Source organism: Leptidea sinapis, chromosome 8 (assembly GCF_905404315.1).
Source record: "Leptidea sinapis chromosome 8, ilLepSina1.1, whole genome shotgun sequence".
NCBI classification, from domain to species: domain Eukaryota; kingdom Metazoa; phylum Arthropoda; class Insecta; order Lepidoptera; family Pieridae; genus Leptidea; species Leptidea sinapis.
Window position 1 is genome coordinate 4,971,884 of NC_066272.1, and position 16,948 is coordinate 4,988,831.

A 16,948-nucleotide genomic window follows, 5' to 3' on the forward strand; every position below is an offset into this window, starting at 1 on the left:
CACAATACCTAAGAACAATAGCCTCTTTATTGCGGCAACCATAGAATAATAACGCTTAGATGCTTGTGTTGCGTGGCAACTTGACACTCAATGGCATCTTTCAAATTTTGCAACATACACTTCGTGTTATTTTACATTGAAAGTAATAAAAAACAAAATAATTACTGATGATATATGTGATCACAGTGTCTTTTTTATGTCTTGTAGTATTATTTTTTCATTTTTAAGTTTTACTACGCAACCTGGCTTTTTAGTTTCAATTATTTAACAGACCATGTCTGTTAAATAATAGAAACGACGTCAAATATTGTTCGAGACTGGCTCGAGTACGCCCATTTGGACGTAGTAACAGTTGCCGCACTTTGCCTGTACGCCTGCGGTATCTAGTTGGAGCGCAGCGGAGACACATCCTTAATCTAAAGATCAGAAGGTATTTATTATATTATTTTCAACAAACCCTTATTACTAATTCTGATTAAACTTAAATTATAAAAAGGTACCTAAAGCTATAGACACTTACATAATAACACAACCACTGTAAATTAATTAATTTATATTATTAATGAATTGGTTTTTCTAATGCAAGTCATGCTTCAATAATTAAACTGAAATTGTTCTCTAAAGGTATAAGAAGTTCAAAATTAAAACTTATGTACTTGGAAAAACACGCTTTACATGTACATAACATCTCATATATAAAATTCTCGTGTCCCGGTGTTTGTAACCAAACTTCACCGAAACGGCTGAACCGATTTCTAAGAAATTTTGTGTGCATATTGGGCAGGTATGGGAATCGACCAACATCTATTTTTCATACCCCTAAATGATAAGGGTATTTATATATCCCAAAATATATTTTGTATCTTTTTGGATTTTTTTTTATTTTTTTTTTATTATGATTCAGCATTTAAAAATGCATACAACTTCAAATTTTTCGCCCTTCTACGATCTACAACTATTTTTGTATCGTGATTTTTATATTATTCTGTTCCATCCACACTTTGACCAGCATTTTCGTACGAACACTGCGTGGCCAGATCTTTTTCTGTCACAAACAGAGGAGTTCTCATTGTACCTATTAATAGCCCGGTACACAAACATTTTACTAATATCAAGCGTATGGAGAGTTTAAAAAAATGCATTTGGCTTCATAGGTACTTACTTTTTGTAATTCAATCACAGCGATTCGGTTCTCTATATCACCCCACTCCATTTTAATATTGCAAAATATTGGCGCTAAAATGAGAAAACTCAACTGAACAATCATTTAAAAATGACAGATTCCAAATTCAAATGTAATATTTTGTTTATTTTTTATTGTAACAGTATTTATGGCCTGACTAAGTATATCACCGTAGGTAATGTAAAAAAAAATAATAGTTAAATTTTATAATGTATTGGAGGTAAGTATTATTTTATTTTACTAAGAAAACAAACAAAACATTACAGATAAGATAAATAACTAATAAAACTTTACAATAATAATGCAAAAATATATATTACGCTTTCCGAAAAAAAATGATGTGCGCTTTCTACTAAACAAAAATGAGATTTATTTTGCGAGTATAGGTTATTTTGTTACATAGAGAAATTTTATAATATTATACATAAATATCTATGATAAATGTTTAAACTGAGTTAAGATAAATCAAATAAATCAACAATTTTTAGGTGTACAATTCTCTAGACGCTAAATCCACATCGATTGCAATTAGAATTAACATACAGGACAATTTCATTCAAGTTGTTGACAATGGTTGTGGAATTGCGAGAAGCTGCTTCGAACTGCTCGGAAGTAAATATGCAACCAGCAAACTTATAGATATTTCTACACTGAAATCAATACCACAGACGTACGGTTTTCGAGGGCTATCTCTAGCAAATATTAAAGAGTTATCAAAAGAGTTAAAAATAGTTTCAAAGATAAAAGGTTCAGAAAAGACCTGGGTCAAAATATTCAATCAAGGATCTACTGAAAAAATAACTGAAACAACAGTAAGACCATCAAAAGGGACAACAGTAAGTCAATAATATTTCAAATTATAAGTTACATACAATTAACCTTACAACCGTCACCATTTTACACACTTATTCAGGAATTCTTTAATTTTTACTTTTAAGGTCGAAATAAATGGATTTTTACATAATTTAAAAATACAAAGAAAATCCATTAATAATCTAAATGAAATGTTTTATATTAAGAACTTTATTGAGAAGATATCACTTGTTCACTTGAATGTATCGTTTAGCTTAAGAGATGATACGAAAAATGAAATTGTTCTCCAGATACATAAAAATAGAGATATATTTAAAACATTAACTTACTTATTTAATATTAGCTCTGAGCATATACAAGAGCTACACGTCGAAAAGAATGAATATAAAATAGTAGCTCATATCGGAAAAAAGGAAAGTGAACCAGCAAAATACCAGTGGATATTTTTGAATGGGAGATTTATAAGTAACACCAAGATTCATAAAATTACAAATGAAAATTTTGCTAAATCGTTTGGCATATCATTTATGAGAGCACCAAAAAAAAAGGTAGTATTTCAAAATAATAAACACGATATAGTTGTTTATTTGTTTCACTACTTTCATTAAAATTTTATTTAATTTTATAATTTAAATAAAAACTTAACATTTTTAGAGATATAACACTTATGATAGATTACATGATCCTGCTGTACCAATGTACTTTATGTTTATATCATGTCCATATATTGAATACGATTTAAATATTGGTTCTAATACTTCATTATTAGAATTTAAATGTTGGGACCAAATCAAACAAATATTAGAGAAGCTTGTTAAATTTTACTTTGGACATCTTCATCTCAACGAAGAGTCAAAACACATTGTACATGAAACTGTAAAAACATTGCCTGAAACGAACTCTGCAAGGGAAGAGGTGAAGAAGATAATAGAAAAAGTTTTAGGAAATAGTAAAAAAAATCGCAAAACTTTGCATAATATAGAAAATGGCATAAAAGGTGAGTGAGAGAGTGAGAGGTGAAATATATATAAGTTTTGTCATATTAAATTTGTGTTTAATCAAATGTATTTTGAATTCCAGGTAAAAAAGCTAAACGAAAAGCTAAGAAAATCATAGAAGGTTTTGACCCATTACCGAGAGTAGAAAACAAATCCGAAGATTTAAGAAAAATTACAAATTTCAAGCCATGCCATAACAACATTGACCAAATAAATAAGATGGAGACAATTGAAACTAATGTTGTGCATACTGAGAAAAAAGTCAACGAAAATAGGTGCCACTTACAAAGTAAAAAACAGGTAGCCAAACAGCTAAAAATCCAAAATGATTCTTATTTCAACAGCACTAAGGAACTGAAAGAATATATTGAAAAGGATCCTCATATCACCAAATTTTTAAATCCCAGTGAAAGCCTAAAAGAACGATGTAAAGTATTTGATTATAAAGAAAGAGCCAACCCAAGCTTTTACAAAGAAAAATATAAATTCGACTTGAACGGTTCTATCAATAATAGTTTTATGGAAAAAGTTCACAATATTGCACAAAATAATGAAAATACTTTAGCAAAACAAAAAGTTTCCCCTTATGCCAATAAAAAGGTTATGACATCGTATGATCTTGTAAAAACCATTTTAAGCACTCAAAATAAAATCCATGATTTCGACTTTAATTATGATTTGCATAAAAACAACAATATTGGTAACTGTAATGTACCGCACGCCAATTATAACTTTTTTACAACAAATAGCAACCATAATGTTTTGTATTCATCTTTATTAACTTATGACAGTCACAAACTCAACATGGAAGATAAGAATATTTTTTCAAGAATGGCTAACAAAAAGTTTCATTTTACAAGCAAGAATTCAAGACAAAACTTTTCTGTAAATAAAAAAAATTATAATAATTTATTTCATTATAAACTCAAAAACAAGAACACCAGTGCTGGTTTTATGCGTAGTTTATTTAATAATTACTCAAAAAATCTTAATTTGGGTAGTTTTAACTCAATAAATTCAAATTATACAATAGAATTTTCAAAAACTACTCAGTACAAAAATAATACGAATACATGTAACGTGATTGATGATAAAAAACCATATAAGTTTTCAAGTAGTTGTAAAACTACAAATCGTGTTACAAATAACCTTGCTGTTGACGTAAGCACTAGTAAAGGTTATACTTACCATGACCACATAGAAGCTTTTTCTTCTAACGTAGTAAACGTAGAAGAAAACGCATTTCAACACCATACACGACTAGATACATCTGTAAACTATGACATCACTTATTCCATTCAATTTATAGAAAATAAAATGAATAATATCGGAACAGCTTCTAAAACAAATGAATTTACACAAGGTAACATCAGTTTGCCCCACAATGCAGAAAATGAATCTGCGAAATCATCCACGATACCTAAGAACTTGGACAGTTCCGATATTTTAATTCATCATTCGCAAAATAATTCTGAAGAATTAGATCCCATGAACGTATGCGAAATTATTTTAACTAATGAAAGCATACACGATACTGAAAACAATCTAAACACATCATTGAAACATCAAATTATACTTAATGACAATACCAAGACGGAAAACCTGATCTCCGAAAGCTGTAATGTTGAAAAAATGAATGCTATGTTTAAAGAAGACTTAATTTGCTTGGAAAATACAGATGCTCTGGATAAACATGAAGTTAAAGAAAACGATTTTAATTTAAAAAGTAGACAAATTTTTGTTCCAAAAGGTAAGTCAAGGAGTATTTTAATCAAAATGACGTATCTTATCAAACGGGCATGTGGAAAGAGATCTCTGATGTGTCAGCGACGTCGCGTTTGCGATGCTCTTGAGAAGTATGAAACCTTTTTTCTTTGAATTTTTTTTTCACCCTTTAATTGTTTTTAAAGTGCTCTGTATTCGCAGTGTGCCACAGCTCTATAAAATAATATATTATAAAACATTGCTGATATTATTATACGATATAATTATTACAGGTATGTCACCCATATTTATTAATCCTATTTCAATAAGTAAGAACGCAGAATGTTATATCGATAAGGAATGTTATAACGATGTATGTATTGTTTGTTCTGAGTCTCATCAAAATTTAAAATGACATTATTCTAAAAGAACTGATTAATTTCAGCAAATTTACGAGAATTTTGTTGAACACGTTAAAACTAACGTTGAAATATTCGAGCCTCGAATTGAAAACGATGTTGATACGAAAATATACGAAATAAAAGCAAAAGATTATCGTGGTGACTTAATTTTTAACGCGGATAGTTTGAAACATGCCAAGGTGAGTATAGATTGAGTTCTAACACATCTTAAGAAACAAAAAGATTTGCTAATCATAGACCCATATGCAATTTTATATTTTGATTTTTATTATGTTTTATTTTTTTGCAATCAAAGGGCGAATGACATCGCAATAGGACGTGAACAAAGCCTTTAATAACGACGTTTGCTATCGTTTTATCTTGAACAGTATGTGGTAGGCCTAGTCTTATGAGTAGTAATGAAGCACTTACAATTGATTAATAAACAGGAAGTCTGTTTACCACATCCAGCAACTTCAGAATTAATAGCTATGTTGGTAATGATTACTAATTTGTTTAATTAAAAATAAAGACTAAATTATTAAAACTTTCGTGAGTCATTATTAAATTATCTGGTAATACGGCTTTACTCACGTTTTTGTCGGTGTCGGTACCAACTAGTTTCGGACCATTCGGAGGTCCTTCATCAGGGTGAGTATGGTAGGTAGTCTTACTCAGTAAGGAGTGGGACGTTACCGCGAACAATCGCAAACAATCTAAAAATAAAGACATTAAAAAAATCCGGGCTATAAAATATGTAAAAGTAAAATTGATTTCTCTATTGATCACTTATTATAATAAATCATTTTATATAGGTACTTGGACAAGTAGATTGTAAGTTTATAGCAGCAGTTATGTGTGGCAAGATATCAAATACAACATATTCAAATTTCTTGGTTTTGTTTGATCAACATGCAGTTGACGAGAGAGTTCGCTTAGAAAGAAATCTGGTCGGTAAGTTGCATTTTTTTATTCGTCAGTTCCAAAACGATGTGCGTTCAAACCTTTTGTGCTTAAGCTGTAGCTTTTAGAATTGTTATTCTTTATTGTAAATTACAATAACGGAATTTTGAGATGTATGTAAACGAAAAAGCATAACTGTAACTTTATTAGTCCCATGCTATCGTCAGACATTATCTATAAGTACTCGTAAATAATATTTTTTGTCATTAAAAGAACTATAATAGAAAAGTAGGGACAAGTCTTGCTATTAATTGAAAAACTTGAAAAATTTAATCAGTAAAGTTATACTTGTTTTAGACTATTTTGACGGAATTAGTTGGAAAAGTGTAAGAATAGATGTGGTTTCTTTTCAAATATCTCAAGAAGATTTGATTTTTTTACTTAACAATTATGATAAATTGACGAAATTCGGACTTCAGTGGAGTGTCGTTGATAATGTTATTTCTATTAATGGTATACCTGAAGCTATTTTAGGAAAAAATCCAAGACAGGTATGTCATAGAATAATAATGAACATTATTTCCATTACTTATTTAATATTGACTACTGCCTATAGACATTTATATAAGAAGGTTTTAAGGTAATGCTGAGCTAGTATCTGAGCGTGTTTGTTAAGTACGCTCTGTGACAATCTACCAAATACTTTTTTTCTAACACTACCTGAGCCCACAGAAGCCCTCCAAGATGTGACGTTCCAGAGTTGAAAACATAGTGTGTCGTGCCCACTCTGCTATCAATATAAAGCCTCTTCCTCATCTACAGTGCTGTTTTATAGGAACTTCTTCTTCTACGTCCAACCAAAGTTTTATAGTCCTATAGTTATAGAATGAGCTACCTTGTGCGATTTTTCCGGGACGATACGACAAGGGTACCTTCAAAAAAGCGCGTATTCTTTTATAAATAGCCGGCAACGTGCTCCCGTGATTCCTCACGTTTTGCAGCAGAATTTGAGTGCGCCAGGTGACCCCTTATTAACCTTTTTCATAAAAAATCTAAAACATTAATCCTTAATAAAACCCTTATAACAAGGGTTTTTTTGCATAAAACTGGAATCATCAAACACCTTTATTATTTAACTGTTGCTAAATTATGTGATTTTTTCATAGGCCGACCTAATACTTAAAGCAGCAAAGCATTTGTTAGTCGAGCTAATTGATTGTATGAAGTATGCAAAAGGAAACATTCCTTTGTATCCGAAATCTATAATGGAACTTGTATTCAGTGAGGTATGTGTATTGTCTTAAATTGTATTAGCCAATGACGTCATGTCTTTAGAGTTGTTAGTAGTAACAAAAGAATTGCAATCTAAGAATAATTTATTTATCTCTGTGACTCGAAACATGTGAACAAATGATGGGGGTGCGCGAGACCGTACAAAATTGTGATATAAATTATTGGATGTAAGTTTTGCTAGAAACTTAGTTTTCTGCAGTTTCATGGAATTGTATTGTAGACAGTAGTATGTGATAATAATTTCAATATCTCCACACAATCCGAGGAAGTGTTCATAGACAGAATAACAAGAAAGAGATAAGCATTCTTTCTTTTCCTTTACGTTCCTCTAAATAAAAAATACAGGGTTCGACTTGAGAGGTTCTTAAACCCATTTCACGACTATAATAATTAAGAGAAAGTATGTAGATTTAAATTAAAAAAAAAATTGCTGTATGAACTATGAATTTAATATTTTATCATCATGAGTATCATAGCTCTTCTATAAGTACAACAGTGGCCAAGACAAATTACTTATAAACATGATGACGAGCAGATGACCTACCCCTGATGTTAGGTGTAATCTGCTCACACAAGTCATAATATTATATCTAAGAACGCTGAGCTGCTCGAATCGTCGGGAACCCAGTGCTCTGTGTTAGACCACTTGGCGTAGACGTCGCTTAATTGTGTGTCTTCTATCACATTTAAGACGGGAAGTGTTCCAAAGAGCTGTTTCATCTGAATTCCACATTCGCACGACAAGCCACAAATTAGGTTATCATCACCATCTGGATGTGTGGCGTTCCTCCACAGTGCGGTTTTATATATATATATATATATATATCTATATCTATATATATAACATATATATATATAAACATTTGTAATGTTTTGTTTATTTTTAATAATTATTGTAACAGTAGGTATTTATGGCCAGACCTGACCTTGACAGCCCGGTAATGTGTGACTAATATTAATTTCTCAATGTTTGCGTTAGCTAGTTTAAAATTCAGAAGGCTGATACCAGACGTGGCTGACTGTTTACGACTTGTCAATCAATATCGGTTACAGTAACTGTAGATTAGCTTTCCTGTCTTGCTGTATGTCTTACAGATCGTTTGTCTATAGGCTAGTATATTGTAATTACTAACATTATTTTTGAAAATCTTTTGTAATTGTTTTACATTAATTATGTTCCAATATAGGCTTGCAGATACGCCGTCAAATTTGGCGATACGCTTTCCAAAGATAACTGTGTGAGTTTAATAAAGGCCCTGGCAACTTGTAAGAGTCCGTTCCAATGTGCTCATGGAAGACCCGTGATGGCAGTCATGTTGGACATGAAAGAGGTGAAGGGGAAAGAGGGTTCATATCAGGTATGTATTAATGAAATTAATATTCTGACCGTACTCTGCCAGTACAAATACGAGAACCTCCTATATGCTCATAAACATATCATCCAATTTAAAAAGAATAGTGATGTACATGATGTCAAAACTCGAAACAAACATAAACTCGCAATTCCATCTACTAGGCTCCGTATAATTACTAAATCTTTTAAAGTGGATTTTGTTATATTTTATAATAAACTCCCAAATGATATTACTATATTTCCTATAAAAAAAATTAAATGTATCTTAAAAAATAAATTAACATCTAAGGCCTATTATAATGTGAAAGTTCATTTGAATGATATTGTAACTTTTGCACTTGATTCTGACTTGCACTAAATAACTTATAGTTTTACAGTAAATAAAGAATTTTTTGAATTTGAATTGTATGTCCACCACCAACGACACCGTACAACGTACACAGAGTCCTGAAGGTCTATTACCACAAACGAAATCCGAAGTTTCGGTCTGAAACTAAAGAACGACGAACTTCGAATTAAATCCAATTACCGAAGTACTTCGGATCCGAATAGTGTGGATGGGTTTCGTTTCGGAACCATAGACATAACCATAAAAAATGAAATTCATGTGATCATAATAATGAATATAGTATAATTATCATCATAATAACAACGAAAAAGTAAATGTCAAGTGAGTTTTGAAATAAGGTAAATATGAAAGATAAAATGTCTAATCGCGAACTTCGGATCGATCTTCGGATCCGAATCACTTTCGTAATAGGAAAATATACGATTCGTCAACCGAAACTTCGTATTTCGATTTTGGTAATAGGGCTCCTGTATCTACCCAACGCCCAGGCCGCACCGCCTTGCCTCGTGCGGTTTCTGTTCCTTATAGGCACGAAGTTGTATGGATATAGGCAGTGCCGGACTAAGCAAGCGTGGGGCCCGTAGCAATTTCTTGCAAAGAGCCCTTTGTTTTATATTGGAAGTACCTAGTCGGTTACTGAGTGTCTGAAATGGATTGTCTAATAGGAAAACTTGTAACGTTTCACATTCTTGTGAAATCAAGTAAATTCTATATACCACTCGAGCAGAGATAAGTGGGTTTTAATATGCGGGGCCCGTAGCAATTGCTACTCTTGCTATGTGGTTAATCCGGCACTGGTTATAGGTACTTTTACTCTTAGATAATTTAGAGCCTATTGGTGCTAGACAACCGATGACAAAAGTCCAGACTTATTACTAGAGTGTACTCAGTGTGCGTGACAAGCTACATCTTACACTCGCGATATGTTAGTTTGCTTCTGTCAACCTCAATTTTTTTCGACTTTTTGACAGCTGTCACACTCTATATAGATGCATAAAATATGATCTAAGTTAGTTTAACTACGTCACCGAAACGCCTCGCTCGCCGAAGTATGTTTGATTTGCTGTCTCGTAGTGGACCGAGCTACTTTTACTGCCTATAACATAATAACCCAATGTACATAATTCTAAAAAAAATACGCTTAAAACTGTCCTCAATTATGTGTCTACTAAGTTATAAATGCTGCAATAACATCTACTAATGCAAATTAAACATACGTAAATTTTTCGAGGAATATGTTCATAATAATATGTGTCTGTTGAGACATGTATATCTAAATGGGGGACCGAATATATGTTTCTGTTCCAAAAATAAGAATAATTTGCCTATTATAAGTTATACCCAGTAATAATAAATAGTAAAGTATTTCAAGTACATACTGTAAAATCGTACTTTTTCATAAGCAGTATTCGATTAACGACATAGCTCAAATGATTGTGAAACTTAAGTGGCAGTAGGCAGGGCACATAGTTCGACGGTCAGATGGCCGTTGGGGGCAGTAAGTCCTCGAATGGTGACCACGTACCGGAAGACGTGAAGACCGGAAGAAGTGTTGGTAGCCCCCCCCCCCCCCCCCCCCCCCCAAGGTGGACCGAGCGACGATTTGGTCAAGATTGCCCGAACACGTTGGATGAGGGCAGCGCAGGACCGATCGTCGTGGAAATCTTTGGGGGAGGCCTTTGTCCAGCAGTGCACGTCTTCCGGCTGATGATGATGATAGTGATGATGAAGTATTCGATAGCGCGTGATGTAGTGAATATATTTACAAAGCATTCATTCATATAATCAAAATACTTGCAGGTAAATTTGGAGAAGGTTACACGATGGAAAAAATGTGAATAATATGTACTATAAGTGCACCATCGTAAGGAGTACCTCCTTATAATTTAAGCTAAAATGAAATAAAACTCATTTTATTTGAAAGTACTTTTATTTAATTTCCTTTGCTTTTAGATTAACTACTTTACATCTAATATCAAAGTATTGTCTGTCTATTTGTTACCTCCGAAGTCTAAGCCTAGATAATTAATTTGTGTAGTAGGGTAGGTTTCCTATTGTTCAGCGACGCTGACAACGCTCTTATAGGACTGAATAGAGAAAATAATGTCATTCGATTGCGGTCTATACTCACACACGCAGAAGTACTGGGTGCAACAAAATTAATTACTATTATACTTTTTGGTTTATTATTTTATAAGTTAAGGGTCGGGATTCTTGAAAATACACAAAAATTCTGAGATGACATAGGATGCTCAGTCTCATTTGCCCAGTAATTTCACTAGCTACGGCGCCTATTAGACTGAAATAATAATGCTTACACATCACTGCTTCACGGCGGTAATAGCCGCCGTTGTGGTACCCATAATATAGCCGGCATCCTGCGCAAAGGAGTCTCCCACTAAATATCAATATTGTTCTTCAATATTAACACAAAATGTTTAGGTGAATCAAAAGGCGAATGTTTTTATTTATTTTTTTGCTAACTGTACTGATATAACAAGTACAAGCCACTATTTAAGATTAATCTCTCTAATGACGTACTTACGATAAATTATATATCCAGGTTTATAATTATTCTGGATTTAGAAGCTTAATAAATGTTTTTGTCATTGTTTTTTTTTTTGTTTCAAATGCTGTATGGTACGTCATGTACTCACATATCACCCCTCTCTGTCTTATCACTAAGACGCTGGGCAGTAATGTATCATGGTACGAATCCATCTAACGTAAGTACTTATTCTTGTGTGGACGTCTGGAAATCCAATCGCACACGGCATACCCCACGATACTATGCCGACTAATTTATTTCCTCTTACTAACGGACTTCCAGAATCACCCTAAAAATATTTACCATAATTGCATTATTTATTAAACTAAACAAAATGTGGTACATATTATTGTTAAATTGTAGACTCACTTTGAGATTGCCACAGCTCGCAATAGAGATACTAGTTAGAAGCAGAAAAAACGAAAAACAAGAGGGACACGATATTGTAAGATCCAACAAGCTGTAACAGTCAACTAACTGGTTCTAGTGCCATGAACAAATTACATACAATTAGAGTAAATTTAAAAATAAAATCAAAAAAACTTTAAAAAAATCAAGAAAAACCCAAATACGAATAAAATAATATAAAAATACTAAATAATAGTATAAAAGGCACGTAATAGTAATGTAAGCGATTGTGACGAGAGTACGGTTTGTACGTGATACACGCGAACAGTGGAACCGCACCTTTTCCACAGTACACAGTACTTTTCTATACCTTTCTGCCTCGCACAGCCCTTCAATTACAAGAGGAAAACACGAATGAAGTCCAAAGTGTAGTACAAAATAATACTATTGTTTTTTTTTTATTCTAGCAGAATTAAATTCGAGATTGTTTGTAAATATTTAAAAAAATACATAAAAACATTTATGATCTCGGTCAAATTTTTGTGCGTACGTTTGCGAGAAAATAAATCATTCCATTTTATCGATTTTTTTAGGTTAAACTAGATTCTAGAACTTTCCAAATATTACCATTCTGAAATTATCAATAAATTTTACCGCGTATAAGTGATACGCGCTGTTATCATTAAAAGTATTTAATTTGAATATTCGCATAGTTTATCGACAAAAATACTACCTACAATGTAACAACTATATATTTTCATCCACCATCTAGATGTGTAGCATTCCTCCACAGTACATCCAGGATGTTGTATGAGTTTCGTTGTCGAGTGTTTCGGGATAATACGACATGGGTACTTTCAAATAAAGCGCGTACCTTCCTAAAAGGCTGGCAACGCTCCTGTGATTCATCTGGTGTTGCAAGAGAATGGGGCATATTTTTAGCGACTAAACGTCGATACAGCGTTGTAAGTATTCAGCGGCCGACCAAAAGAATTGGCTTAATTGACACTATTGATATTTTTAACATTTTGTTTTACACATCTATCTGTTATCTATCCAAGAAATTACACTACCACTTACGGTCGTTCCCAATATTCAGTCTATCTGTTACTTGAGATAAAAATCTTAACTATCGATGACTTTTCTGTCCCAATAAACTAATCGACGGTAACTAACCTTATCCGTGCACGCTGTCTGTCAATGGGACGACGCGGTATAGCTTACCAGCGATATAAAATTTGTATAAGGCGATAAGAATGCTTCAGATTATTGACGGCTAATTACTGACAGTAGAAGGTAGTAATTTATTTCTATCTGTAGATAGTATATTGGGAACGGCTGTTATTTTAACTTACATGACATGTGCCTTGTCCAATTTTAGTAAACGTACAAAACATTGAGTCGTAGACTTTTCTTGAATTTCTCATTGCATAGCGACATGTTTCTTGATTAAATACAAATGAATTTAGCGCTTGCATTTGTCGAGTGGATGTCCCATGTGGCTAAAAAAAGGAATAAGTTATTGTAATAGCGAACTTGTATAACTCAGGTGTATTGGTATTGTTTTTATGTTCAAAGAAAAGACAATATGTATAGGAGACTTGCGGAAATGCTCCCTCAAATCTAATGGTCTAAGAGCCTGTGGACCGCAGACCTACGTCATTTTATAAAAGTTGAAAGTTTGTCAGCGCATGCTCACAACACAGGTAAGAACGATGGACCATTATGGAGCTTAGGTTACAGTGGCTTCGGCAGGTAAAAATATTATTAAAAATCACGTTATTCATTTCCAGACACTTAACATCGTGACAACCCCTTCCCAGACACCCTTAATTTTCACAAAATTATAATTTTACTTAAATATATAATAATAAAAAAATTCTAATAATTCAATAAAGTGTTTCCAATAAATTGAAAAGGTTTTATCGCAATCGGATGAAAAGAACCTATAGCAGCACATTAAGGCGACACTAAATGCCAGCGACCTTAAGCGATATGAGTTCACGGCTGCCGGCCCGCCGTCTATGTAACAAAGCCAATATATTCAAAATTCTTGCGTGGAAAACAGTTTATATGCTTACAATCCTCGTTATTCACTACTAATATGAACCTACACAAAAAAGTACAAGCTATACGAATAACTTTTCTGAGAGAAGTACCAAAAAAATGTGTCACGCAATGCCAAAAAACTTGTTTAACTTCAAAGAAATGTGGTAGTTCAAAAAGGCTCGGTAGTGTTAACTATAACCAACAGCAAGCATTAGCAACCTACAAATAAGACTTAAGGACTTGTAACTTGTAACTTGTAACAGGATTAAGTAGTGTTCATAGCTCGAAATGCTATACTTACACCACAAAACTTGTCTAAAAACACCATGTTTGCGTGTTTTCTGCTTACTCTTCGCCTTAAACACAAAGATAGATTTTATAGATACTAATACTTATTCCTATAGATACCATACCGTAATGTTAACACCAGGAACAAACATAAACTAATAATGCCTACTACTGGGCTAAGTCGAGTTAGCAAGTATGGTGTAGGGCGTTGCGATATGCTTTTACAACAAGATCCCAGATAATGTTCAAAACAAATGTATTACGAAATTCAAAAGAACTGTGGTTACTATAACATAAATGACTTTCTTAATGATACCACTGATTGGGAATGGAGCGACCGCTCACAGGCTATAAAATAATAAATTTTATTGTACGATTTTACATTGTTACCATCATATATATAAAATTCTCGTGTCATGGTGTTAAGCTTTGAACTCCTCCGAACGACTTGACCGATTCTCATGAAATTTTGAGTGCATATTGGGTAGGTGTGAGAAAGGACAACATCTATTTTTCATTCCCTAAATGTTAAGGGTGGTCCACAAGCTTTTTTTTTAATTTTTTGTTTTATTATGAGTCAGCATTAAAAAATAGATACAACTTCAAATTTTCACCCATCTTCGATCAACAGTTACTTTTGTATCGCGATTTTAATATCGGCAATGCAACGTTTGCTGGGTCACCTAGTATTTTTATAAAAAAATAGAAGTCCGCTGAGTTTCTTGCGCACGTTCTTCTTAGGTCGGAGGCATACCTTTTGGAATGGGTGGTAGTTTTTGACTTTCAATAAGTGATTTTATATCCTATTATGATTAAAAATATTTGAATTTGAATCTGACCTTTTCAGCTCCAAAACCAAAAATGGTAATCGGATCATTTTCTTGCAAAGGTGTATCGTCCAAATGAATGACATCGGAATATCTTATGTCAATATCTGTCACTTTGAGCAGAGCGATATCGTGTTGCCTCGTATCTTTATCGTATAGGTCGTGAATATAAATTGCTTTAACATTATGTTGTAAGGTTCCTTCGTCTAGATTATTAGTACCCACAATCACTCTTATGTACTGCTTTTCTGCTCTGAAAAAAATATATAAGATTTTTAGATTAAATTAATTGATAGGTAGTAGTGTCTTATAAGTAACTTTCATGTGTCAAACGAAACAAAAATCACTGCTCTGTTTCACCCACACACAAAATATCTGCATGTTGCTAACTTTAAAATTATAAAGATGGGTAATATAAGGTAATGATGGGATTCATTGTACCATCGTTATTAAACATTGCCTGTGCACGTGCGACGGCTTACGGATTATGACACTTCTGAAGAAATCTGTAAAAATTCTTCAAATTCAAATATTTTTATTCAAAATCACTTATTGAACGTCAAAAACTACCACCCATTCAAAAAAGACTGCCCCAGACCTAAGAAGAATAAGCGCAAGAAACTCAGCTTCATCATCTTCATCATGCTTGCAGTCATCGCACGACGAGAATGCATCGTGTGATTGTACGTTCGCCTATTGGACGACCCCAAAATAGTGGAATCATACAAAATTTGAGAAAAGCTATTGCTATCTAATGTTTTCTGAGAGGTTAGGTTGAAGCTCATCCGTAGGAATGGGTAGGTAGCGAGTCAATAAGGTGTTTAGGTAAATTGTATTTTGTAGGTATGTATAAAATTGTAATGCAACTCTATGTATACGTAGCTATTAATTTAACTTACCCAAAAACACAATGAGCTGCTGTCACTACATGTCTGTTTGAAACAATTGCACCCCCACACACGTGGTGCCCGCTAACGTTTTGCAGTGAAGCATGAAACCTTCCCAAATCTGAAGATACGACCGAACCACCAACTAATCTCGAATCACCTAAATCAAAATCAAATCAAATCAAAATCACTTTATTCATGTAGGTCACGGAAATGACACTTATGAATGTCAGAATAATATTTTTCTTATTGAATCCACCGCGACTTCATAAAGGGTTGAGCTAAGAAGAAGTAGCAAGAAACTCATTGAGAGAAATTAATTAATTTCAATTAATAGTTATTTATACCTAATATAGGCATTTTTGCTAAAATGTTTCTAGTTAGTTTTAAATGTTACCTTTTACAGGATTGTACGCAAAATATGCAAAGAGAATGGTTTTTAAAAACAAATTCATTTTGTTATGTTCTTCACCCTAAGTATGTCTCGGCACTAAAAAGGACTTATCATTATTGAATTTGTTTACTGGTGCTACCTAATGATTGATTAGATTGCTATCATTGATAAAATATGATTGTAATCTAAAGATTGCGGTATATTAACTGTTAATTAGTTCAAACTCAATTACCTATACACAATAGTGTGCCTAATTGAACATAATTAAAATATTCGACCTTACAAACTAATTCGTTATGTAAGTATATTACCATATATGACCATTGCTCTTTTTGATATTTGTGAATGGCGTTAGGAATCATATCAAATATTGTAAAGCATCTCTCTTCGCCGATGATTTAAAAATATAATATAAAGTAATCAACTCTGCCTCTGAGGCTGCTTTTGTTCAAAGTGATCTCAGTGGTATAAAAGATTGGTGCCTATTAAATGGTATGATCCTAAATGCAAGCATATCTATTCATATTAAGTACACTAGAAAAAAAACCGCTTGTTACAGTGTATGAGCTCGATGGCGCACGATTAAAAGAAGTGCAGGAAATTCGTGAC

At 33.0% G+C, this 16,948-nt stretch overlaps 2 protein-coding genes across 2 annotated transcripts; one reads left to right on the forward strand and one right to left on the reverse strand.

The window, feature by feature from the left end:
• Nucleotides 1–3,213: 3,213 nt before the first annotated feature.
• Nucleotides 3,214–10,861, forward strand: LOC126965574 (DNA mismatch repair protein MutL-like). Its single transcript, XM_050809213.1, has 9 exons — nucleotides 3,214–3,421; nucleotides 4,331–4,744; nucleotides 4,992–5,071; nucleotides 5,144–5,299; nucleotides 5,915–6,053; nucleotides 6,360–6,553; nucleotides 7,169–7,288; nucleotides 8,483–8,653; nucleotides 10,799–10,861. The coding sequence occupies exons 1-9, from the start codon at nucleotides 3,214–3,216 to the stop codon at nucleotides 10,838–10,840; spliced, it is 1,524 nt and encodes a 507-aa protein (XP_050665170.1). The 3' UTR covers nucleotides 10,841–10,861.
• Nucleotides 10,862–10,909: 48 nt separating this feature from the next.
• LOC126965809 (chymotrypsin-1-like) lies at nucleotides 10,910–16,430 on the reverse strand. Its single transcript, XM_050809585.1, has 5 exons — nucleotides 16,343–16,430; nucleotides 15,958–16,105; nucleotides 15,071–15,311; nucleotides 13,250–13,396; nucleotides 10,910–11,835 (listed from the first exon to the last, which is right to left on the reverse strand). Exons 1-5 carry the CDS (start codon nucleotides 16,398–16,400, stop codon nucleotides 11,680–11,682), a joined length of 750 nt encoding a protein of 249 aa, XP_050665542.1. The 5' UTR covers nucleotides 16,401–16,430; the 3' UTR covers nucleotides 10,910–11,679.
• Between the last annotated feature and the right edge of the window lie 518 nt (nucleotides 16,431–16,948).